Raw genomic sequence first — 26167 nt, 5'->3', positions numbered from 1 at the left:
AATTAGGACTCTAGTTGGAATAAGTCTTAGTTAGTTATTGAATAAGTCTTGGTGGTTGAGAGAATCTCTCAAGTTAGTTAGGATCCTCCCACCTTTTTCTCATGACTCCTCTCCTATATATACTTGAGAGGGTCTATTGTAATCTTTATCTTTTGGGAAAGCAAGCAAAAACTCTGCCAAATTTACAGCAAAGAAGTCTTTGAACTTTCATGTGTAAATTCAAGAATTGAAAGGAATAGAAGGAAATTGCTCAAGCTTTGAGTCTTTGTGCTACATTCTTGAGTTAGTGTTCTATATTATCTTTCTTGCAAGTGTTCCTAAAGAGCTTAATCAAATCTGATTTGCAGTCTTTGTACTACAAGTAGTTGAGGTTAATATAGATTAAAATAAATATTTTGTTGAGAGAAGTTGTAAGTCTTTGTGCTTTCACTTGTTCTTAGGAGAATTTAGGAGTAGATTTTGTGAGAAATAGTTGTAAGTCTTTGAGCTTATACTACTTCCCATTCTTTTAAGTAGAAAAGAATAAGATATTCCAATCTTTGAGCTGTTATAATTGTCTTTTATAGCATTAGTATAGAAAAGGGTAGATAGGACTTCATATAATCAAGTCTTTGAGCTTGATATTGATGTCTCGTCCCGAAGGAAGTGACGGAAGTCTTTGCGCTTTCAGGAAACTTCATTTCCTTTCTCTCATTTCATTTGAAAGTAGTTACTGTTGTTTATATTCAATCGCTATAATTTTCTGTGAAGAGAAAAAGATATTGTCTTCTGTGAAGAGAAAAAGATAGTCTTTCTTGAAAGAAGAAGAAAAATTGTTGTCCCATCCTATTTTATTTTCAAAGTTGTAGTTAGATAGGGGGAGCCTTCCCTTAAGTAGGAGAGTTTTACTCATGTGTTGTGGTTGAAACCACAATTTTGTATATTTCCCCAAGTGTACAAAATTTTCAACCAACAAACTAGAAAAGAGAAAAGTGAGTTCTCATCTTGTTGATGGATCATGGAGCATGATCCGAAACGTTGATGGAAAAAAATTTAACATGGTCAAATCCAAAAATTCATCTAAGCTAGCTACAACAATGATGTTTGTGGCATCAACCCTATAAATTGTTAGGGAGATGGGTGACAATTTCTTTCTGAAGAGAGGACCCCTATCATCACACAAAATATCTTCTAATGCTACAAAATAATGCTTCCCAACTCTTAATAGGTTGAGAGGTGAAAATTATGCAGCCTAGAAAATCAAGGTCCAAACTCAATCTAAGCTTGAAGATCTCTAGGAAGTTATTAGTAACATCACCAAATCAACACAAGTTTAATAAGAGCAAAAAAAATATGATAAGACCAATCAAAAGGCCAAACTATTAATCTTGTTCGATGTTTCTAATGAAGTTCAACCTCACATTGAACAGCCACCGCTACCAAAGAGGCTTGGGGTCATCTTAATTTAGTATATGATTCCAAGAATCAAAATCAAATCCTCCATTGGCATCATCAGTTATATTGTTTGCAAATGCAAAATGGTGAAAAATCAGAGAACTTTTCTAGATGGATTATAGAATTAAGAATATAACTACAAGCATTAGGGGAAATTGTCAAGTGAGTCTCTTGTACCCATTGTCTTGAGAGTATTGCCACCCACCTTTCTTGTCTCTATGTGGCTAACAAAAAGCCATCATTTGAGTAGATTGTGAATTTGATGCAACAAGAAGAGACCATTCATGATGAGAACTTAAGACTCCCACTCAAGCCCTTACATCTCAACAAAAGGAAAAAAAACCTAAACGTCCAAATGCTCCATCAAATTCATCAAAATCCAAACAAGACACTACATTTATACAGAAAAATATTTGTCTCATTTGTGGGAATAAGGGACACAATCTCCAAGAACGATGATACAATTCCTTTTCCAATGCTGAATCCATCCAAGGAAAGCCACAACATATTCTCAAGGGGGCAAGAAGAAGCATCCCTATTGGCAGAAAAAGCACAACAAGCAATGCAAGTGTTTCTGATGAAGATGATTTTTTGCATGCTACAAAGACTCAATGTAATAAGCACACCTAATTTATTTTTTCAAAATTTTCACCAACTGAAAGTAAGATACAATGCACTGTACTTTCCACTTTTTGATCACCCAGAATTTTAGATGGGCATGGTGAGAGCATACAGTGTTCAAGACTATACAATTAAACTAAATACTGCAACTAAAACAAAAGTGCACTAAGCAGCAAGCCGGCCAATCTCACTTATTCAATAAAGTGCTTATGCAATACTGAAAGAAAGAAAACTACACGCTTATTCAGCGGAGTGTAAGTACAAAAAATCCACTTATTTAGTGGGTAGACAAAGAGCGAAAAATAAAAGAGGGCACTTCCCTATTCAATGAGAAATCTTAATACTCAATGAGTTAAGCGATAACCAAATCATCCACTAATTCAACAAGAATCAATACCAAGCTATCACTTATTCAATGGGATGAGTACATATAGCAATAAGCTTATGTTAGACACACTTGTCGTACTACAATCCAGTGTTTCCAATGATATAAGAAGAGCAATATAACTCACAAACTGCTGCAACCACTTCAGAAAGTCCACATAACCTGTACAAATCACCCAACTATGAAATAACAACAATATGTCTTGTGTGAACAATGCGGAATATGTTGTTGTAAGTCTGGTAATGCTCTATTGCTACTATAAACAGACCTGAAACACTTTGTAATACTCAGAAATATCTAAAAGAGAAGCAATATAACACACCGACTTGCAAACTACTGGAAAGTGACTTCACTCTGCTCTTTGGTACCATACAGCTAGCATCAATGTCATCATTTGCAACCAAATAACACAGAGAAGGAAGGTATGACGCCCCAATAGAGGCTCCATAATGTTAAAAACTGTCTTGGATGAATGGTACGGCCAGCTATAAGAATCTCCAATTTGACCTTCCAAAACTTCAACAAAATTATATAAACAACACCAGAAATATTAGAGATTCACAATAAATCAAACTATTCCATGATTGCAAACAAAAATTGAGACTTTCCTTTGCAGCACCATGGTGATTTCTGAATAAAACCACTCTAACAAGCTAGTGGAATTTCATCCTTCAAATGAGTAATTTCTAGAGGGTTTTCATCCTCAAGAAATTTTTGGAGGAACTCAGGTTTTCTTCAGCAACAAAGTAACTAGCATTTCATGGCTAACCTTGCAAATAAGCCCTCAACCTCCTTTTATAATTTTTCTGGAGGAAAATAACAAGATTTGAAAATAATAATTCCATTATCCTCCAAAATGACCTTTTTGAAAAATAATAATATTTAACATGTGCAAAAGGCCCTTTTCCCTAGGAGTCTAACTTGAAACACAACTGTAACACCTTTTTTATGAGCTATTACACTAAGTTGTCCTTTATAATATTTCAACATTAGACTAACTTAAGTGAATAATTAATCAATTACTCAATAATTTACCTGAGTTGCAAAAAGTGCTAGAATGATGTAACTATGCAATTCTCATCATGCCAACATGATCTTTAAGTCTCAGGACAACGATCTGAAGCAACTACATGATTTACTAAAAATAGCATCCTCCAAAAAGTTTGGAGAGCTTCCAAGAAACTAGAAATCAATTTTGAACACATCACAACACTCACCAAGACCAACTGAGCTCACTACCAAGAATCAAATTCACTCTTAACCAACCTTGAGCACTCCAAGAAGTTTGGAGTTCTGACCAACTCACCAAGTAACTTACAGAAAAACTGGAAAACTGGGCTAATTAATCACATATCAGTTTTTCTTAAAATGGGGACATTACACTCCCTTTCTAATGGTCCTAATTGTCATGTTGATTCTAGTGCATCTACAACTAGAGTGAACAAGAGTGCATCTACAACTAGAGTGAACAAGAGTGCTTCTACAACTTTACACCATCTACTTCATATTGGCATGCTTCACTTGGTGATAATATAGTCTATGACGTGCAAGGTATCAAGGACATTTCCTTACCACTCAAGATTCACAAGTGTAAACTTCTGAAGCTCCTATACGTTCTGAGGTTCATGAATAACCTTCCATTAGTAAGTCAATTGCTTGAGCACAACTTGAAGGTTGAATTTAATAGACATTGTTTCAGCCTCTTTCTCCTTTTTTCTCCAAACGTTGGTTTCCTTAGCCTTACTCTTATTATCTTTCTTCGAGAAATCTGCCCTGTCAATCTTGCAAAACCTTGCACTATGTCCAATGTTCTTACATTTGTAGCAAACATAATTATAATCTCTCAGAGGAGCAAAAGAGTTCTTGTTTACAAAACTGAAATTATTTCTAAAAGACATCCTACAATTTGCTCCCTTGTGTCCAAAATAGTTACAAGCAAAACAGTAACCATGAAAGAATGAATAATTAAACCTGGTTAAGTGTGCTTGTCTAGCATTGAAAGGTTGCCTGAAAACATTATTTCTGGTTTTTTAAGATGAAATCCTTGAACTCTCACCATTAGAAGTATGTTGTTCTACCTTTGAGCTTTGACCTTCCTCAATGTTTAAGTATAGCGTTGGTCAGTAATCTACTGATCTGACTGAGACAACTTAGTTTACCAATTAATTATATATTGATATGATAAAATAATAATTAATATACATTGTAAAAGAAACGATTAATTTATGATTCAATTCTATGTAATGATTAATATATGAATCGGTTCTATGTTAAATCGTATTAACTAGCTTAGTCATTAAACGTGTTGATGTATAACTGATCTAAGCGGGAGAGACGTGATGGTTGAAGAGAGACATGTTGTTTGGAATAGACATCGTGTTAAGTATATGGGATTGATCTCTCCCTCCACTAGCAGATCGATGAGAATAGAAGACATACGTATTAGTGAAATAAGAAATAGAATATATTCACATCGAACATATTGATTTTAACCATCACCAACAGCAGGTCGTGTTTTCTATTCATCGAACTTAAGGCCCAGGCAGATTACATACTCTCTGCAGATCGTATTCCTTATTCTGCAAATCTTCTATAATCTCTCAGTCTGCATTACACAAACAACAATCAGATTGAGTTCCCCATTGTGACGTGATTTCTCTGTTTACCAGCAGATCATCATTAATAGGGCAGATTGAACTCATAGTTTGAATGTTGATACTATTCTAAGAGGTGAAACTAATTCATTGGCAAATAATTTTGTAAATATAATCTGATCACCAAAACTTAACATGGTATCAGAGCAGGCTTGAGCAAAGATCAGATCAGGTTTATATAAGCAAGATTATCTTCTATTATTGTCTTCAAATTCATCTACTTCTATCAACGTCAAGATGGTGAATGGAATTAGAGTTGAAGACAGACTTGAGGGAGCATCAAACTTCGTATCCTGGAAGTTCAAAATTATGCTTGGCTTGGGGGAAAATGAATTAGACGAATTCGTGAAGAAAGCCATAAGAGGATGAGAAGCTTCAATGGAAGAGAAAGAACCATAAAGCAATGAAGATGTTGGTTGACTCAGCGAAAGATCACATTGTGCCAATTATCTCCAAGTTGGAGACAGCACATGGCATGTTCAAAGCATTAGAAGAGATGTATGAGATAAACAACACAAGCCGAGCTCTTGCTCTAAAGCAACAACTTCACCATGTCAAAATGACAAAAGGCAAATCCATCACCTCATACTTCTTAAGAATTACAAAATTGAGAGATCAACTCTCTACCATTGGACACACCATAGAGAGTAAAGAGTTAACCATGTTGGCACTCAATGGTCTCCCTTCTTCATGGGAATCATTTATTCAAGGGATAAGCACAAGATCAAAACTTCCTAAGTCTGATCGATTAAAAACGGACTGCATTCAAGAAGAGTCAAGATTGGTCACTAGAGGCATTGGTCAAAGTTCTACAAATGAAGATATTCATGTCCTTGCCTCGCACTCCTCAAAGGAGGGTAAGAAAGGACACTCCAAAAGAAAGAAAGATAAGGAATCAAATGGTGTTCCTACACACCAAAGAAGGAAGGACATTTCAAAAATCCAATGCTTTAGATGTGACAAATATGGTCAATATGCAATGAAGTGTCCAACTAGGACTATGCCTCAAGCCTCCATTGCGGATATTGGTGAGACTCCTGCACAAAAGATTCAGATGGATACATATTCTATTCAGCCCTTTCAAGTAATGTACCTTCCGCCCACGATACTTGGATAATTGACAGTGGTGCATCTCGCCACATTATAGGATTTAGAGAACGTCTAAATAATTTAGTGGAAAGAACTTCAAATGAACAAGTGACCATTGGAGATGACACTAGTTATTATGTGAAAGGAATTGGGACCTCTTCTCTTCAACTAGATTCAGGCATTTCCTTGGAATTGAATGATGTACTATTTGTTCCAAGAATTAAGCGAAACCTTGTCTCCATATCAGCCTTGGAAGACAAAGGTTATCGAATCGCATTCATGGATGGCAAAGTCCTTGCATGGCCAAAGAAATCAAATATCAAGACAGCTCAAGTCATTGGAGTTCGTCATGGATGTCTTTATAGACTTTGCACTCTTCCTCCTCAAGCCTTACTTCATGATTCATCAAGTACTTGTGAGATTTAGCATAGAAGATTGGGTCACCTTCACTTTCGTGCACTGCCTACAATGGAGAAGATGGTTACAGGCCTTCCAAAACTCAACCAGGAGCATGAAGGAACTTGCAAAGGTTGCGCATTGGGTAAGAACACTAAAGGTACATTTCATAGTAGTGAAAGTAGATCCAAATGTATTTTAGAGCTCATTCATTCAGATTTATGTGGTCCTATGTTTGTTGCTTCTTAGAGTGGTTTCTTGTATTATGTTATTTTTATTGATGACTACTCTAGGAAAACATGGATCTATTTTTTAAAAAGTAAAGAACCTGATGAAGTACTTATGAGATTTAAGGAATTCAAAGCTCTAGTAGAAAACATATCAAGGAAGAGGATTAAAGTCTTGAGATCCGATAATGGAGGAGAGTATACCTCCGGTAACTTCCATAATTTTTGTATTGAAGCCGGGATTAAGAGGGAGTTTTGTGTTCCCTATAATCCTCAACAGAATGGTGTGGTAGAAATAAAAAATAGAACTATTGTGGAAGCAGCCAAAGCCATGATCCATGACCAAAATCTTCATACCTTCTTTTGGGTTGAGGCTTCTAGAAATATTGTCTATGTTCAAAATAGATGTCCTCACCGCATTTTGGAGAATAAGACTCCCAAAGAGGCATTCACAGGGGTACAGCCGGATGTAAGTCATTTGAGGATCTTTGGTTGTCCAGTGTACATACATATACCCAAGGATAAGAGGACAAAATTGGAGCCTTCTCGCAAGAAGGGAATATTTGTAAGCTATAGCGAAACATCAAAAGCCTACAGAATCTACATTCCAGGGCAGAAAATGATAGAGTTGAGTAGGGATGCGAAATTTGAAGAGGATGTTGCATTCAAAAAGTCCAAAGGCATCCATGAAGTGGATATTGAAGATCGAGAGCCTCCTCAAAATATGGAAGACCATACTCCTGAGATTCAGAGGGAGACTCATGAACCTGAAGAAGATGTTGATCCAAATGAGCCATTGAATCCTACTGATGGGCCCACTGACATTGTGATTAGTAAGAAAAGACCTCTTTGGGCAAGGAAAATGATGCAAGAAGCTGAAGGTTTTGCAGCCCCAAAAGGTACACTTAGAGAAAGTAAGAGACCTCATAAGTTCTCCAGCTATGTTGCATTGATGAGTCAAATCATTGAGTCAGAACCTTCCAATGTTGAGGAAGCCACTAGTCAACAAGTTTGGAAAGATGCCATGACAGAAGAGTATCAGTCTATTCTAAGGAATGATGTTTGGGACATTGTACCTAGACCGGAAGGTAAATCAGTTGTTTCTTCTAAATGGCTCTTTAAGATCAAACATGTTGTTGATGGTAGTATTGAAAAATACAAGGCTAGGTTTGTGGCTAGAAGATTCTCTCAAAGGGAGGGAATTGACTATGAAGAAACCTTTGCTTCATTTGCCCGATACACCTCAGTCAGAACCATTATAGCTATTGCAGCATCTAAAGGTTGGAAGATTCATCAAATGGATGTAAAGATGGCATTTCTAAAAGGTATAATCGAGGAGGAAATGTATATTGAACAACCTGAAGGATTTGTGGAACATGGGAAGGAATCTCATGTTTGCAAGCTGAAGAAGGCATTTTATGGCCTCAAGCAGGCACCACGTGCTTGGTACGAAAGAATTGATCGTTACCTGATGGGCTTGGGTTTCTCCAAGAATGATGCAGATTCAAACTTGTACTTCAAGGTAATTAATGGGGAAGCATTAATTTTGATTCTTTATGTTGATGACTTACTTATCACTAGAGAAGATCATCTTATTATCAAATGCAAGGAGGAGCTAGCTTTTGAATTTGAGATGAAGGACCTTGGTTTATTGCACTACTTCCTTGGCTTAGAAGTTTGGCAGAAATCTAATGGGATCATTCTGAGTCAAGGGAAGTACACTATAGACATTCTAAAGAGGTTTGGTATGATAGATTGTAAATCCATGGCCACACCTATGGAGACCAACTTGCATAAGCTAAGAGAAGCTACAGCTACTTCAGATCTGGTGGACCCTATGCTATACAGACAGATGATTGGATCTTTCATGTATCTAGTCAATACTAGACCAAATATTTGCTATGCAGTAAGTGTACTTAGCCAATTCATGTGTGAACCAAAGCAAATACACCTAGTTGCAGCAAAACATATTCTGAGATACTTGCGAGGCACAGTTGGATATGGCCTAAGATATTCTTCTGATATGAACTTGAAGCTGCATGGATTTACTGATTCCGATTGGGCAAGATGTGTCACTGATTGGAAGAGCACCTCTGGTTGTTGTTTCAGTTTGGATTCAGCTATGATTTCTTGGTGTAGTAGGAAACAGTCTTCAGTAGCACTGAACTCCACAGAAGCCGAGTATATTGCAGCATGTGTAGGAGCACGAGAAGCAGTATGGCTTCGAAAGCTTCTTGCTGGATTGTTTGGACAATCCTTAGAACCTACAATTATCCATTGTGATAATCAAAGTTGTGTAAAGCTTTCAGTCAATCCTGTATTCCATGATAGGTCGAAGCATGTGGAGATCAAATATCACTATGTTAGAGACATGGTGGAAAGGAATGCTATTTAGCTAAGATACATTAGTACTGTTGAGCAAACAGCAGACATTCTCACCAAGCCTCTCTCCAAAGTAAAGATTGTGTATTTTCGAGGTAAGCTTGGTATGGTGGAGAATGAAGCCCTAGCTGAGATTGAGTCTTAGCTTCATTGATTTGTTTATATTTGTTTATTTATATACTAATGTATTCTTATCTTCAAAAGATGTTTAAAGTGTAAAATCTTGTTAATGCATTTCTCCTTAAGAGAAACTTGAGGTGTAAGCCCTTATCTCTGTAAATGTTGTTCAATTTTCAATTCAAGATGCAAGATGTATTCTAATTTGTATTATCTCTCTCTATTATAATTCTGACTATCTATGTAACTATATCTATGTATTATCTCTCTCTATTATAATTCTGACTATCTTCTTTGTTTGGCAGGTGAGAGGAATATTTATCGATTTCAATATCCTCTTCACAAATATCAAATGATATATATATGCAAGAGGGGAGGATCAAGCAGTGCCTTGACCGGTCATGTCTTATGGACATGACCGATCAAGACACTACTTGATCGCACCCTTTGATATATATTATCAACCGGTGTTTCTTTAATTACGAGCCCGATACTAATCGGGGTCCACGTAACTTAGTGTGTATGACAATCGATATTCATGATGTATGCCAAACGATGTTTGCGTGGCATATTAACTAATGTGAATCGATGTCTAAGTTAACCGACATTGATCACTAACTAAAGGTTATATATGTCAAGCGGTGCATACTTTGCCACCCGAAAGCAACTCGATAATCATTATTTGTTTATCGCTGGGAACAAATCCAATGTAAATCGCGATACATGGTTAACCCGATAGCCATCAGTGATCACCGATATGCCATGCTATAATATGACTATCGATATTGATCGACTAGGTATATTTAATATATAAATGAGGAAGGATTATCAAATGAAATAGCTTGAAGTTTTCTTGATGGTTTATCGATAGGATAAATGATTGAATGAGAGACTTCATTTATCTCTCATTCAATCATTTATCTTACCGAAGCTACCATGCATTAACACTCCCTCTTAGCTAGGTAAGATAAATGAGAGCAGTGTATCAAGCATCACAATTCAAATGATAGTTAGCATTCTTTACACAATCCAACTTTCTAGGAAATCATATCACCTAATCACATGATATGAAGTATCACCTAAACACGTGATACAAAATGTCTATCACATCAATCTTGTGATGACAGGATATCACCTTAGCATGTGATATCAGTATTGCCTAAGCACGCAATACTTAAGGATAATCATATGAGAAAATATTCAATTCTCATCTTTATCCAAGTTGTGGTAGGTGCATTAACATCTCATATAAATGTTTTACCACAACACAATCATGGCTCGTCCATGACACACCAGAGATCCAACATGATAACTGGTTTGGACATTATAAGATCGTCACCTTATAATGTCTCCATACAAGTGTTCATTATCTTGGGAGATCGACAGCTCTTAGATATGAACCCAAGGGATAAAATTCAAAATGTCCTATCATGACAAAGAAGTTTACACATTAAACATCTTATTGATATGTAAATACAGATTACAAAGCAAATTACCTTTCTATCATACCTAAACCTTTTCTGAAGTGATCAACCCTCACTCTGGAATGAGGTTTGGTCAAAATATCTGCCGTTTGATCTCCTGTACAAACATATTCTAATTGAATCACATTTTTGTCTACCATATATCGCACATAGTGGTATGGGATCTCAATATGCTTGGATTTGTCATGGAACACTGGATTAACTGAAAGCTTTATGCAGCTCTGATTGTCACAATGTATAATAGTGGGTTTCATAGGTTCTCCAAATAACCCCACAAGCAACTTCCTAAGCCATACTGCCTCTCGAGCAGCCATAGAAGCTACAATGTATTATGTCTCGGTGGAGCTTTGAGCTACAGAGGACTACTTCCTGCTGATCCAAGATATCATGGCTGAACCTAGACTGAAGCAACACCCTGAAGTGTTTTTTATGTCAGTTACACTTCCAGTCCAATCTGAATCTATAAATCCATGTAGGTCTATATCAACTTTCTCATATTTGAGACCAAGGTTTAGGGTACCTTGTAGGTATCTCATGATGTGCTTTACTGCAACCAGGTGTATCTCCTTAAGTTCACACATGAACTAACTTAAGGCATTGACCGCATAAAAGATATATGGCCTTGTATTCACCAGGTACATCAGGGACCCAATCATCTGTCTGTATTGAGTAGAGTCAGTGGGTTGTGACTCTGCTGCTGCTTCCTTAAGTTTATGTAAATTGGTTTCCATAGGAGAGGTCATGGGCCTACAGTTTAGCATTCTAAATCTCTTCAAAATATCCAAGGTATACTTTCCTTGGTTTAGTATAATGTTGTTAGAATTCTGCCATACTTCCAATCCTAGGAAGTAATGAAGGAGTCCTAAGTCCTTCATATCAAATTCTTTGGATAGATCTTTCTTGCATTGATCTATAAGAAGATCATTTCCTGTGATTAATAAGTCATCAACATATAAAATCAACATTAGCATATCACCTTTATTTCTTTTGTAGTAGAGATTAGGATCTGCATCATTTTTAAAGAAGCCTAGTCCTGAGAGATAGGTGTCAATGCTTTCATACCAAGCCCTGGGAGCCTGTTTAAGCCCATAGAGAGCTTTCTTGAGTCTACACACATGAGACTCTGCATTATAAATTTCAAACCCTTCAGGTTGCTCTAGGTAGACTTTTTCTGAGATCTCACCATTTAGAAATGTTGTCTTAACATCCATCTGGTGTACATTCCACCCCTTTGCTGCTGCAATGGCTAATACAACTCTTACTGATGTATATCTGGCAACAGGTGCAGAAGTTTCTTCATAATCTATTCCTTCCTTTTGTGAGAAACCTCTAGCTACAAATCTAGCCTTGTGTTTTTCAATACGACCGTCTGCAGCATGTTTGATCTTAAAAAGCCATTTAGATGAAACGACATATTTCTTAGTTGGCCTAGGAACAATCTCCCAAACATTATTTTTCATAATAGATTGATACTCTTCAGACATGGCATCCTTCCATACTTGATGTTCAAGAGCCTTTGATACATTGTTTGGTTCAGCTTTAGAGAGATCATTCATGAGGGCAACATAGCTAGTGAATTTGTTAGGCCTTTTGCTTTCCCTAAATGTCCCTAAAGGAGCAACAAACTTTTGAGCTTCTGCTACAGTCTTGGTGGCCCATAGTGGTCTTTTCTTGAGGTTTTCTCTAGGTGGACTTTGAGTTTCACTTATAGTTTCCTCAGGATTCTCCCTCTAAAGCTCAGGAGTAGGATCTCTATCTATTATAGGGGTGGGGATATAGACTTCAAGGTCTAGAGAGCTTTGGGCTCTTTTGAATGCCAAGTCTTCTTCAAAGATCACATCCCTTCTTAGTTCAATATTCTTTTGACCAGGTATATAGATCCTGTAAGCTTTGGAGGTTTCACTATATCCTACAAAGATTCCCTTTTTTCCAGAAGGCTCTAATTTTAATCTTTTCTCCTTAGGTACATGAATATAGACAGGGCATCCAAATATCCTAAGGTGACTAATATCAGGTTTTGATTTAGTAAAGACTTCCTCGGGGGTCTTATCTTCAAGATGAGAGTGGGGACATCTGTTTTGAATATATACAGCAGTGCTAGTTGCTTCTGCCCAAAGATTGATATTTAGATTCTAATCAAGAATCATAGCTTTGGCAACTTCAACGATTGTCCTATTTTTCCTTTCAGCTATCCCATTTTGTTGAGGGTTATAAGGTATTGTTAACTCCCTCTTAATCCCTGAATGTTTACAAAACTCTTTAAATAATTCTAATGTGTATTCTCCCCCATTATCAGTTCTTAGGGTTTTAATTTTATTTCCTGTGTAGTTCTCTGTTAGTGATTTGAATTCTTTAAACCTATTGAAGATCTCTTATGATTCTTTACATTTCAGAAAGTAGATCCAAGTTTTCCTAAAGTAGTCATCAACAAATATTACATAATACAAAAATCCCCCCAATGAAGGTACGGACATAGGTCCACATACATCAGAATGAACTAACTCTAAAATTTTACTTGTTTTCCTACTACTATTCTGAAAAGCGCCCTTAGTATTTTTACCTAGGGCACATCATGTGCATGCCCCTGAATGATATTGCTTTAACTTAGGTAGACCTGTGACAAGGTCTCCCATTGATGATAAAGCTCTAAAATTTAGGTGGCCTAGTCTTCTATGCCAGATTTCATTTGCATCTGTAGTTTCATGAATTAGGGCTACGTTGGGCTCTGTGCATAGCTCATACAAGTAGCCTTGTCTTTGACCAATTGTTTTAGCTTTTTTGATGGATGCGTTCTTTGGCCAAGCCAATACTTTGTTGTCCATGAAGGTTACTTTGTATCCATTGTCCTCCAGTGCTGATATTGAGACTAGATTTCTCTTGATGTCTGGAACATATAGTACTCCTCTAAGTTGTAATGATACACCCGACTTTAGTTTGATGGTGCAGGTTCCAACTCCTTTGACTGGATGTCTAGAGTCATCTCCGATAGTTACTTCCTCATCATTCTCCTCTTTCATGGAGTCCAGTACTTCTCTGAATCCTGTAATGTGTCTGGATGAGCCATTGTCGATCACCCAGGAGTTCACTTTGTTTGATGCTTGGTTTGTGAGTGTTGAATAGAGTACATACTTCTTGGAGTCCTCTTCCCTTTTAGATTTTCCTGTTTTGCCAAATGTGGCTTGCTTAGCTCTTTCTGGACATTTGGCAACATAGTGCCCAAATTTGTCACATCTGTAACACTGAATCTGAGAAAGGTCCTTCTTGAAGGTGTTCTTGCAGTGACGACTTTTTCTCTTCCTGAATTGTTTTTGCTTGTTTTTCTTGTTTGAGTTCGTATTTAGAACTTGAAGATCTTCATCTATATTCTTCTGTTTGATCCCTTTCTTATTTAGCCTTGATTCCTCTTGGAGACAGATAGCCTTTAGCCTATTGAATTTTGGGAATTCATCCCTTGCACTGATGCCTTGGACGAATGTTTCCCATATGCTAGGCAACCCATCTAGAGCAATGAGGGTTAATTCTTTGCTTTGGATCTCATATCCAAGGGTTGTCAGTTCATCCCTTAGGGTAGATATTCGCATGAAGTAGGCATTGACTAATTCTCCTTTTATCATGGCTATGTGATTTATTTCTCTTTTTAAAGCCAAGGTTCTACTAGCATTAGATATCTCAAAAGCGTCTTCAAGTGCTTTGAACATGTTGAAGGCTGTTTCATGTTTCCTTATGATGGGCATGATATTGTTTCTTACCCCATCAACTATGATTTTAATAGGCCTTATCATTTCCTTATCTCCAAATTGCTTTGTCAGGTTCAGTCTCAGGTTCTGCAGTTTCAGTCTTTACAAATGATTCGACTTTATTTTTTTTTAGAATCATTTGAATTCTGAATTTCCATGCTGAGAAGTCATCACCTCCTCCGAGTCTGTCTTCAAATCTGATAGCGCTAGCCATTGAGAGAATTGTGACGTTGAATATATGCTTGATTTGAATTTCACGTAAAATTGAATAGCCTCAGGTTCGATTTAACTATAGCTCTAATACCATGTAAATGTTGTTCAATTTTCAATTCAATATGCAAGATGTATTCTAATTTGTATTCTCTATCTCTATTATAATTCTGACTATCTTCTTTGTTTGGAAGGTGAGAGGAATATTTATCGATTTCAATATCCTCTTCACAAATATCAAATGACATATATATGCAAGAGGGGAGGATCAAGCAGTGCCTTGACCAGTCATGTCTTATGGACATGACCGATCAAGACACTACTTGATCGCACCCTTTGATATATATTATCAACCGGTGTTTCTTTAATTACCAGCACGATACTAATCGGGGTCCACGTAACTTAAGTGTGTATGCCAATCGGTATTCACGATGTATGCCAAACGATGTTTGCGTGTCATATTAACCGATGTGAATCGGTGTCTAAGTTAACCGACATCGATCACTAACTAAAGGTTATATATGTCAAGCGGTGCATACTTTGCCACCCGAAAGCAACTCAATAATCATTATTTGTTTATCGCTGGGAACAAATCCAATGTAAATCGCGATACATGGTTAACCCGATAGCCATTTGTGATCACCGATATGCCATGCTATAATATCATTATCGATATTGATCGACTAAGTGTATTTAATATATAAATGAGGAAGGATTATCAAATGAAATAGCTCGAAGTTTTCTTGATGGTTTATCGATAGGATAAATGATTGAATGAGAGACTTCATTTATCTCTCATTCAATCATTTATCTTACCGAAGCTACCATGCATTAACAATCTCCACCCTCTGATATGGTTCATGGTGGATGTCATGTGTGTGACACCATGACAACATCACGTGAGAGAGTTTGTGATGATTTTCTTGTACTTGTGTGTTAACCCTTTGATGAGCCATGGTGAATATCATTGTGAAGTGACGATCTTACAATGATAAACACTTGTACATCTTACCATTATTGTGAGGTGACGATCTCACAATAATGGTTGATATCTCATGAAGTGATATCTATGGATATGCCATAATGGTAGATATATCATGTGAGGTGATATCTATGGATAAGCCATAATGGTGGGTATTACTTGAGGAGATATCTATGGTGGATATCACGTGAGGTGATATCCGTGGATAAGCGATAATGGTGGATATCACATGAGGTGATGTCTATGGATATGCCATGTTGTTTGTTATCACGGTGAGGTGATACCTATTCGTTCACCATCCATGGGAGTAGCCATGGTGAATGTCACTATGTGACTCAAATCTTGAGTAAGATTCCTCCCTAGCTAAGAGGGAGTGTTGAAGTATAGCGTCGGTCAGTAATCTACTGATCTGACTGAGACAACTTAGTTTACCAATTAATTATATATTGATATGATAAAACAATAATTAATATACATTGTAAAAGAATCGATTAATATATGATTCGATTCTATGTAATGATTAATATATGAATTGGTTCTAAAATAAATCGTATTAACTAACTTAGTCATTAAACGTGTTGATGCATAACCGATCTAAGGGGGAGAGACGTGATGGTTGAAGAGAGACATGTTGTTTGGAATAGACATCGTGTTAAGTATATAGGATCGATCTCTCCCTCCATTAGGAGATCGATGAGAATAGAAGACATGCGTATTAGTGAAATAAGAAATAGAATATATTCACATCGAACATATTGAATTTAACCATCACCAACAGCAGGTCGTGTTTGCTATTCATCGAACTGAAGGCCCAGTCAGATTACATACTCTCTACGGATTGTATTCCTTATTCTGCAAATCTTCTATAATCTCTCAGTCTGCATTACACAAACAACAATCAGATTGAGTTCCCCATTGTGACATGATTTCTCTGTTTACCAGCAGATCATCATTAATAGGGCAGATCGAACTCATAGTTTGAATGTTGATACTATTCTAAGAGGTGAAAATAATTCATTGGCAAATAATTTTGTAAATATAATCTGATCACCAAAACTTAACATTCAAGGCTAACTCCACCCTTGTCTGAGGACTCTTTTTGAGAAGCTAATAAATTGTCCAACAAAAGTGAACCTTTTTTATTTATTTCTTCTTGGTTCGATAGTGTAATGATTTCTCTATTTTCCTAAAGGCAATCTCCACTTCAAGTTTCTCACAGCTTTCAGCCTTACCTTAATCTGATTTTTCAATTCCTCTTCAAGTTTCTTAGCCTCAACAATCTGAATTTTCAGATCATTTATTTGTTTCTCTGCATCCTCAAGAGCTTGTGACTTTCTGCCTTTTTCTTCAGTCTCTTCTTTTTGCAGCAACTTCAAATTTAGATTTTTCTTTTTAGGACTTTTAATTTCATGAAGTGCGCTTAACAGCGCTTGTTCAAGGTCCACTTCTCCATCTTCTTCATCAAAGAATTCTTCATCTTCTTGATTCTCAGCATGAGATTTTTCTAGAGCCATGAACAAAATCTCATCACTCAGAGATTCTTCATCACTTCCTTCAGAAAAATTACATTCCTCCTTTGAATATAGACTCTTTTTGGATTTCCATGTCTTCTTATCCTTTCCTCTGAACTTCTTTTTGTTGAACTTAGGCTTATTTTCATAACTGTTGTCTTCATTGTTCTCATACGGACATTTAGCTGCAAAATGTCTAGCTTTTTCATAGCTAAAACATTTAAGAGGCATCTTCTTTTGTTTGTTGGATTCCTTCTTCACCCTTTTCATAAACAAATCTTCTTCTAAGTCTGAATCATCATCCGGACTGTCACTCAAAATAGGTTCCTTTTGTTTGCCTTTCTTTGAAGCTTCGAAAGAGGTCTCCCTTTTGATGATTCTGTGTTTGTTCTCATCTCATATGCAGTCAATATACCATGGAGCTTATCAATGGACAGTTTATCAAGATCAACCATCTCTTCTATGGCTGAGATCTTTGCATCAAATTTTAAAGGTAAAGACCATAAAATTTTCTAAATAAAACTCTCATCAACCTTCTCACCAAGACCTTTAAGAAAATTCACAACTTCATCTACTCTCAAAAAGTATGTTGCGACATTCTGATCTCCTTTCATTTTCAGACTTTCAAATTGCATCTAGTGAGTCTAAAGCTTGGCTTTCTTCACCTTTTCATCTCCTTCATAGGCATTCTTGAGTTTATCCCACATGGCTTGAGCAATATCATAGTGCATGACTTTAACAAACTCAAATTCAAGCAACCCACACAATATAGCATTCACAGTGTTAGCATTGCTCTCAAATGCTTTTTTTTCATCAGCAGTAGAAGGAGGATTTTGAAGAAGTGTATAACCAATTGAAACACAATTCTAGACATAAAAACCAAGTGACATCAAATAAGCTCGCATTCAAACACAGCAAAAGGCATTGTTTGATCCATCAAAAAAAGGAAGCTCTATTCATTGCAAGACCTTCCCAAGCATTCATCTTCGTGTATCAACAGGATCAACCCTCAAGCTTTTAAGCCTTAACTGAAGGTACCCACTCTGATACCAAATGAAGATCACACAGCAAATACTAAGAGTGGAGGGGGTGAATCAGTATTTGACACAAAAATATAGAAGAAGAGAATGCATGAAGGCAAAGACACCAAAATTTATCACGTTAAAAACCCTTTCGGGTAAAAAACCACAGTTCAACTAATCCTTTCAAAAACAATATGGGCACCAACCCAGTTTACAAAGGTGAGCACCAACTCACTGAATATCAAACTTTATAGAGCACCAACTCTGATTAACAAAGGCACCAACCTCAAGATCCAAAACTCAACCAAAAATTCAGAATGCTTTCAGAACTTCAAAATTTCACAACCACTTGTTGTTCTTCATCTTCGGTCTGCAATAATTTTAAATCTGCTCTTTTACGCACTCCCTGTGCTCATTACAGCAAACCGAAACTTCTAGTTTTTTCAACACTACATGGACCACATGACAAGTTCATAATATCTACTCAATATCAAAACAAGATGCTCCAACACATAAAAATTAGAACAGATTCTTGATTTTTTTTCACCATACATAATAATTAACCCTATAAGCTGCATACGATGTCCTTCCACAAGCATATTTTTGACCAAAAGTATTTCAACGAGCATCCCCTCAGAAGAAATCGGCCGTTTCAACACTAAGGAAAAAAAACAACCCAACATGACACAAAAACCGCTGAAAATTTACTCCCACATTACTGAAAACTGCATACACTTCTTTTTCCCACTAACACAAGCCTCATAATTTTACGAAAAAGAAATGCTTCAAAAAATAACAATACATTCCCTTCAACCAATTCCGAAAAAGAGTTTTTTTTTTTTACACTCGTCTGCAACACACGATATATATTTTTAAATGTATATTTTTAAATGTTCAAGTTTGTATATCTTGTATACTCACACGACTTCCACCAAAAACCGCCTCAAATATCTTCATAAGTATTCTGACGTGACAAAGAAAACCAACAGAAGTGAGCCAACACGTCATATTCCATCAGCTGAAGAAAATGGAAAAAAAAACATCCACGGCAGCCTTCACAAAATATTCCCACGACTCCAAGCTTTAATTTGTGGTCAAAAATAAAAACGGCAATACCAAAAATGCCTCTATGAAGGTAATTAGTGTCACCTAAGTCTGAAAGATACGATTTCAATTTGAAGAACTCTGTTTTTGATAAATACGCACGACCACTGCTCGGAATAAAAAACATGATTTTATTTTTAAATCTCCACAAATGGCCAGCCAATAATTTTGAACCTCTTGAAGAAAAATTTGCCGACATCCCTTCATTTGAATTTGAAACTAACACCCAGCTATAATTAATCACAAAGCCTCCAAAAATAAACCACGACTCAATAAGAATCGAGTCTCATAAAGACAAAGTGATGTGGCAAAACATTTGATTAAGCGGCTGACATAGAACAAGTAGGCAAACACCTTGCTCAAGTTGACACACAAACAGCTGGAGTAGACAGCCAACCAGCTCAATCAGGCAAGCAAGCAGGTCAAGCAACCAGGCAGGCACCTTAAGCAGCTAAAGCTTAAATCTTGACAAGAGAAAAACTTCAACTTAAAACTGACATCAATAACGAAAAAACTTCAACAAAATTGACATCTCCCACCAGAAAACTTAGGGCAAAATGCAATAAAAAGGCAAAAAAAAAGATAAAGCAAGTAAATAAGATAAGCTTGCAGCAAAGCAAAGTCATTGGGAAATGACTAATAAGGAAACCGTTTCACAGGAAGACAAATCCATGCAAAGTTATAGTGATTGGATCTATTGACAATGTAGACTTTTTGAGAGTACTAATTTCTTATCATTGTAATAGTCTAAAGAGAAATTGCCTTTACTATTTAGCTGACAATATTGAGTGTGCTCAACATCTATATTACCTTACTCTCACTAAAAAATTTAGATTGACTATGGTATTAGCTGTATAAGCAATTTTAATTTTAATTTTTGTTCAATTTTAAAATTAATGTTAAACTTTAACACTGTTCTTGTTTTCAAAGTTATTTGTCATGATATTTTTGGAAATTATTAAATTATATTTTTTTTAAATTGGCGTCTCCAAGTACCTGTCTCCTATTTTTGAAAATTAGTTGTACCAATATCCAGAGTCTCCAAGTACCCCCATCTCCTAGTAACCTTGCTGTAAAGGCATTTCATGTGCTTGTGAGCAGCAAGATGGGGTCAGGCCCACTTTCCAGCTCTAGATGGCCTATGACCAGCAAGATGGGTTTAGGCCCACTTTCAGGCTCAAAATGGATTATCGGTAGAAGGATGGAATTAGGCCCACTTTCTAGCTCAAAATGGATTATGGGCAGAAGGATGGGGTTAGGCCCACTTTCTGGCTCGAAATGGATTAGGAGCAAAAGGATTCGGATTAAGCCCACTTTCCAATTCAAAATGGATTAGGAGCAGAAGGATTGGGGTTAGGCACACTTTCTGACTCAAAATGGATTAGGAGTATAAGAATTGGGTTTAGGCCCACTTTCTAGGTTGTTGTTTACACATCCGCTATATTATGGGTATGGATCGCTGACTTGTCTTGTAGTAATCGCTGCTAATTAATTATTGATAATAATCACGTATTAGACATTATTATCCTTGCATAGAATTGCTGATCACGGGCTTCAGTTTCTCTTAGATAATTAGTAATAATCATAAGCGGAGTTTTATACAAACTCATTTAAGGTCAGTCAAGTATCAAAACACCAATTGGTGCTTCAAGGAATTATTAGTTATAAGGGCTGAAAGTTCAAGGGCATGACAACAGACCATGCAAGATCTTTGGAAGACACAAAGTCTACTTCAAGCTTTGTTTTATTTTAGGGATATGATCCCATATCATAGGGGAGTAAAATACAAAACAAAGCAATGTTGTTCTTTCTTCCACAAAAGTAGGTAATTGTGTTGCAAATGAAGATGTATATGGAGTGATATGGGTATGTCGTATGTTCAAGGAAGTACCTAAGACAAAACCTATTGTTTTGTACTGTGACAATTAAGAATAATGCAGCTCTTTCATAGTCCAATTTTCAGTAAGTGTACCAAAAACATTGAGGTTAAATACCACTACAATCATTAGCAAGTGCAACAGCCAAATATTTAGCCCCAATATGTGTTGGTGTGAATGAGGGTAGTTCCTATATAGTTTACCCCTTTGTAATGTGAACAAGGCACATTCTCTAACTAGTTATTAGTTAGGTCCTATTCACACATGTTCAAATGTAAGTTTACTTGAGGAATTAAAAATCTTTCTAGAAATATCTAGTAAACATGTGATCTTGTCCCTTAGTTGTTACATGACCTACGATTAAGACACTTGTCATCATCCTAGTTAGTCATATCTCTCAACCTTGCATAGATAAGCAATGCACCATTATGTACATTTTTGGTAAATCTTTGATCAACAGATCTAACTCATTGTGCACATGGTCAAGCAATATTTTGTTCTTGCTGCTCTCTTGTAGAAGGTAATATTTGGTGTTGCAAGTGATCCTAGGAGCTTGAGTCCTTTGGTGACTCTTAAAATATTGCTCTACACGAGAAATGTGCAAAGATTTTCACCAAATGTATTGCTGCTGTAAAATTTGAAGCTTTTTAGAGCTTCTTGACTTGTAGTCTTGAGAAAATGATGTTATAAGGGGGGGGTATTCGAATAAAAACATATTTTTATATCACATCATTGTATTAATTCAGATGATAATAATAAACTTTATTATTGTTAATAATAGCATGGTAGTTTTGTGCAGTTGGTTAGTTATGTCTTAACTAACAACATTCTCATTGTATTTAATCTTCCTTTGCTGAATAATGCATTGCTCGTTGCTTTCTAATTTCACTTCCATGCCAAATTTGAGGGATAACCTTGTCTAGCAATCAACTCTCTCTCTCTCTTCTAGGTTGAAGCTGAAGAAAGTTGTAAATGCCTTATTGTCTAAGGAAATGAAACGGAAAACTTCATAATCCATTAAGGATGCCTTGGTCATAAAAGGTCATTTGAAGGAAAAGGACAAAAGCAAGAAAGAAGAAAAATGATCCAAGTGCAAAGAAAGATTCAAAACCCATAGTAAATCGAAGGTGAAATGTTGAAACTCTGACAAGATTGACCACGTCTGAAAATAGTTTTAAAAACATTTAGGTTAAAAAAATAGTTGATAATGAATTGGGCTCAAACACATCCAATGAAGAATCTAGAGATGTGTTCCTGACATCTTTTGTCACACAAGCAAGTGATGATTCATTGCTTATTGATTCTAGTGCTTCATTCCAATGATTTCCAACAAGTAGTAGGTTTCTATGTATGAGAAATATACCAAAGGGGAAGTCTTCTCAGAGGACATGTCATGTCTCCTCCCTAGTTGGTTTGACCAACAAAGAGAAAATCTAAGATACCGGTTCTTGGCATTTTAGGCTGGGTTTGGGTCCTAGTTCTTGCCCAATCCTGGTCCTCCCCGGGTTCCACCCGGGTCCTACCCAGGTGGATGGGTTCTCTGTGGGTCCTGCCACAGAGAACCCATCCACCTAGGCAGGACCCGGGTGGAACCCGGGCGGACCCAGAAGAACCCAGGCCCGTGGGTTCCCAAAAACGAGGCCCATGGGTCATAAAAACACAAAAACCAATAAAAAATTACATTTTTAAATATTTTTTAACATGTAAACCCATGTCTCTCTGATCTTTTCCAATATGCTTCACCGGTTTGCTCTAAATTTTGTTCTTATCCTCTACATAAGGCTGCTCATATATTCTCTTTTTCTATTGCACCAAGCTATTCTAGACTACTGCAGATCTGCTTTTATTTATGTCCTTATTCTGTTCATCCTTCTGTCCTAATGCTATTCTTATTCATCTCTGTCGTGCTCTAACTTAGGATCCTTTTTTCATAGTTGAATGATGTTGTATTATATTATTCTCTGTAATATCTGATATCTTTATAACTGCTGTAATATATCATTGCAGCAGTCACATTGTATATTTCATTTTTGTATGGATTGTATCATTGTAATAATCAATAATGGTAGTGATAGTTTATAAATTTTATAATTTTGATGTTTGAACATATATATATATGTGTGTGTGTGTGTGTGTGTGTGTGTACGGACAAACCCGTACCCAAGAAGAAAAAAAAAATTGCTGAATCTGTACCTGAATCCGAACCCGAACTGTTAACTTAGAAGAAAAAGGTTCTTTTAACACCAATTTAATATATATTTAAAAGAAATTAAATAAATTAAATTAAATTTTTGAAATTTAAATCTGGCAGCTAGTTTTGGGCCAGCCTATATTTTAAATAAATAAAAATTAGTTCAAATTGCAAGTCAGCCTGTTTTTGGGTCCTAACCCCCAAACAGCTATAGATTTCAATCAAATTTCAAATTGATTACTGGGCGCCAACATATGGAAATTTTGGTTGAAAAATTTGGGAGAGACTCCTGAGTTTGGTTAGCTGGGACAAAATCAACTACCCTAGCAGGTTGGGATGAAATCGGTGACCTATCCTGATCAATTTTCCTATTCTAATTGCTTTCCTTCTTACCCTGGCAGTGATATCATAAAAAAAACTGATTTGCAGATAATGCCATTCTGGGGACTGTATAGACTTTATAGGACTGCACATCAAAACCCTAGGGGTCCTTTCATGAGCATTGCTGTACACTAAGAGGATCGGCAAGAGTGACACAACACAGAAGAACAGAAAGAAGCAGCAAATAGATAGAATGGGCAACAAATCAGATTTGAACACTACAGTAGATGCCTACGGACACATTTCATACATTCTGGGACTTATCGGCAGGTTTTCATTCTGAGGCTTATCAGCAGGTTTTCAAGGAAGGGTGTAACCACCTCCAGCCCCAGCAAACTCTTGAGCACCTACAATGACCTAGAGACCAGGGAATTGAAGGGTGAACTGCCCAGACCTGACCCAGCATTCCAGTGTTATGAGGAGTAACTGTTAGAAAGCATATGCAAAATGCCTTGCATGTGAATCTTGTAAGACTTGTTTAAGATCTGAATTAGGTTTTGTCTCCAGTCAAAGGCCGTATTACTTGCCCTGCAGGTTGAAATTTGTGTACATTAACCATTTGTAATTGCTGTGTGCATACACACACGTGTGTGTGTGAATGATTGTTACCTCAAAATTAGGGCATACAACTGCTGCCTCAAAATTAGGACGTACAGCTGCTGTATGACTATGAAATAGTTAAGTTGTCAATAACAAATAGGGATTCGCCTACCACTGCAGGACCTGAAAAGGGTAGATTATAGAATAAGAATTAATTAATTATCTTTAACTTATTTATTACAGCCTCAGGTGTCTTCATTTTCTCACACTTGTAGGATAGTTCTGTTTAAAGGTGGGTGCAGGTCATTAACTAAAACAATCTAAACCCTAAGAAATAATTCTTCCGCCTCAAACCTAAGGTATTTTAAATGTCAGAGAAAGGACAAGAGCTGGAGATATCCAACCCTTCTTGTGATATGTCATCTAAAATGTATAATGTTTTCATATTGTAAAGGAAAGCAATTCCTTTAAAGATTGGTATTTAGACTTCAGCTTATAATTTAATAAATTATTGACAAAAGAGGGAAAAACATGCAAAAAGATTCTTTTATTGTGATATTTATTCAAAAAACAACAAATTACCTAATAATGTAGGGTCTGTTGACTCCAGAAACTCTTGAAGCAGTTGCTGATAGAACTCAGAGTCGTCAAGAAGCTCAGGATCGCCATCTTCATTTATTTCCTGACACTAGTAGAGTCACACTTTAAAATCTTGTCCATGCCAAAATCTTAACCATACAATAAAAGTATGCAAAAGTATCTTAATAGATAGGAAATGAACAAATTTCTCCCATTTAGTAGAAAATTTATTGAAAATTAGAAGACTGATTGAATAAATGAAAACTACTCTAAGAATACATTTCAGAAATCAAATGAAAAAATCTCTTGCTAAAAAAAAAATCACCCAATTCAACATTAATATATTACTACTAATTGTAATTTCAATCTCAAGCAAGTGTAATACCTCGACTGTTTTTTCCTGAAACTTTGGTTCTTGAGCCAACACTGCTTGTGAAGACTGCAGAGAAATATAATGTTAGGAAAGAATTCTTTATCAGCAATGAAAGCCACTAACATTAACTAATCTCTATTTTTAAACAGATAAATATGACAAAAAACTTACAGTCCCAATCACATCAACAGAAGAACGCATCAGTTGCATCCTCTTCATCATACTTGTAGGGTCCTTCATATATGTTGATACTTGCTGACTTATGCTCTATGTTTTGTGAAAATGTAAATATTCAGAAACAATATCTGTCACTCATAGATTATGACTGATAAGAAATTCCACAAATGAGATGCAAAATAGATGAGTATTTAGAAACAAACCTGATTGAAAGCACGAAATTTACTTTTCATTGCAGCAGCACCCGCTGAAAGCTGTGTCTTTCGATGCCATTTGTCTACAGAGTTATCACGGAAAGGAGCAATTCTGAAAAATAAGGCAAGCATATTCAGATACATGTAAGTTGGTTATACTTATTCTCCAAGCTTTACTCCAGTCTTCTGCATAACCAAAATTGAATATTTCAATTCACAATATAGCAAAATGACAAACATTAAATCAAAGAAAAATAAAATATTAAAATGGCATCAAAAGCTGTCTTTTGATGCCATTTGAGTTATCACGGAAAGGAGCAATTCTGCAAAATAAGGCAAGCAGATTCAGATACATGTAAATCGGTTATATTTATTCTCCAAGCTTTACTCCACTTTTCTGCATAGCCAAAATTGAATGTATAAATTCACAATAGAGCAAAAACATCAAATCAAACCACTGAAAAATTGAGTTTTCAGATCTACACTGTCAAAATTACAGG

General features: G+C 36.2%; 1 protein-coding gene across 5 annotated transcripts in view; it reads right to left on the bottom strand.

Annotated features, from left to right (window-relative positions):
* Positions 1-26167, bottom strand: part of LOC131071369 (uncharacterized) — a 75959-nt gene that overhangs the window by 10833 nt on the left and 38959 nt on the right. For 4 of the 5 annotated variants that reach the window (XM_058007182.2, XM_058007180.2, XM_058007181.1 and 1 more), the window contains 4 exons: positions 25677-25779; positions 25468-25563; positions 25309-25362; positions 24927-25032 (listed from right to left, as the gene is read on the bottom strand). In XM_058007182.2, the coding sequence (XP_057863165.1) occupies positions 24927-25032; positions 25309-25362; positions 25468-25563; positions 25677-25779 (359 nt within the window). The remainder of the gene's footprint in view (positions 1-24926; positions 25033-25308; positions 25363-25467; positions 25564-25676; positions 25780-26167) is intronic. The other variant, XM_058007184.2, reaches the window with a different exon arrangement.

Source organism: Cryptomeria japonica, chromosome 2 (assembly GCF_030272615.1).
Source record: "Cryptomeria japonica chromosome 2, Sugi_1.0, whole genome shotgun sequence".
NCBI lineage: Eukaryota > Viridiplantae > Streptophyta > Pinopsida > Cupressales > Cupressaceae > Cryptomeria > Cryptomeria japonica.
The sequence above is the reverse complement of the archived record's forward strand: the minus strand, read 5'-3'. Positions and strand labels throughout refer to the sequence as shown.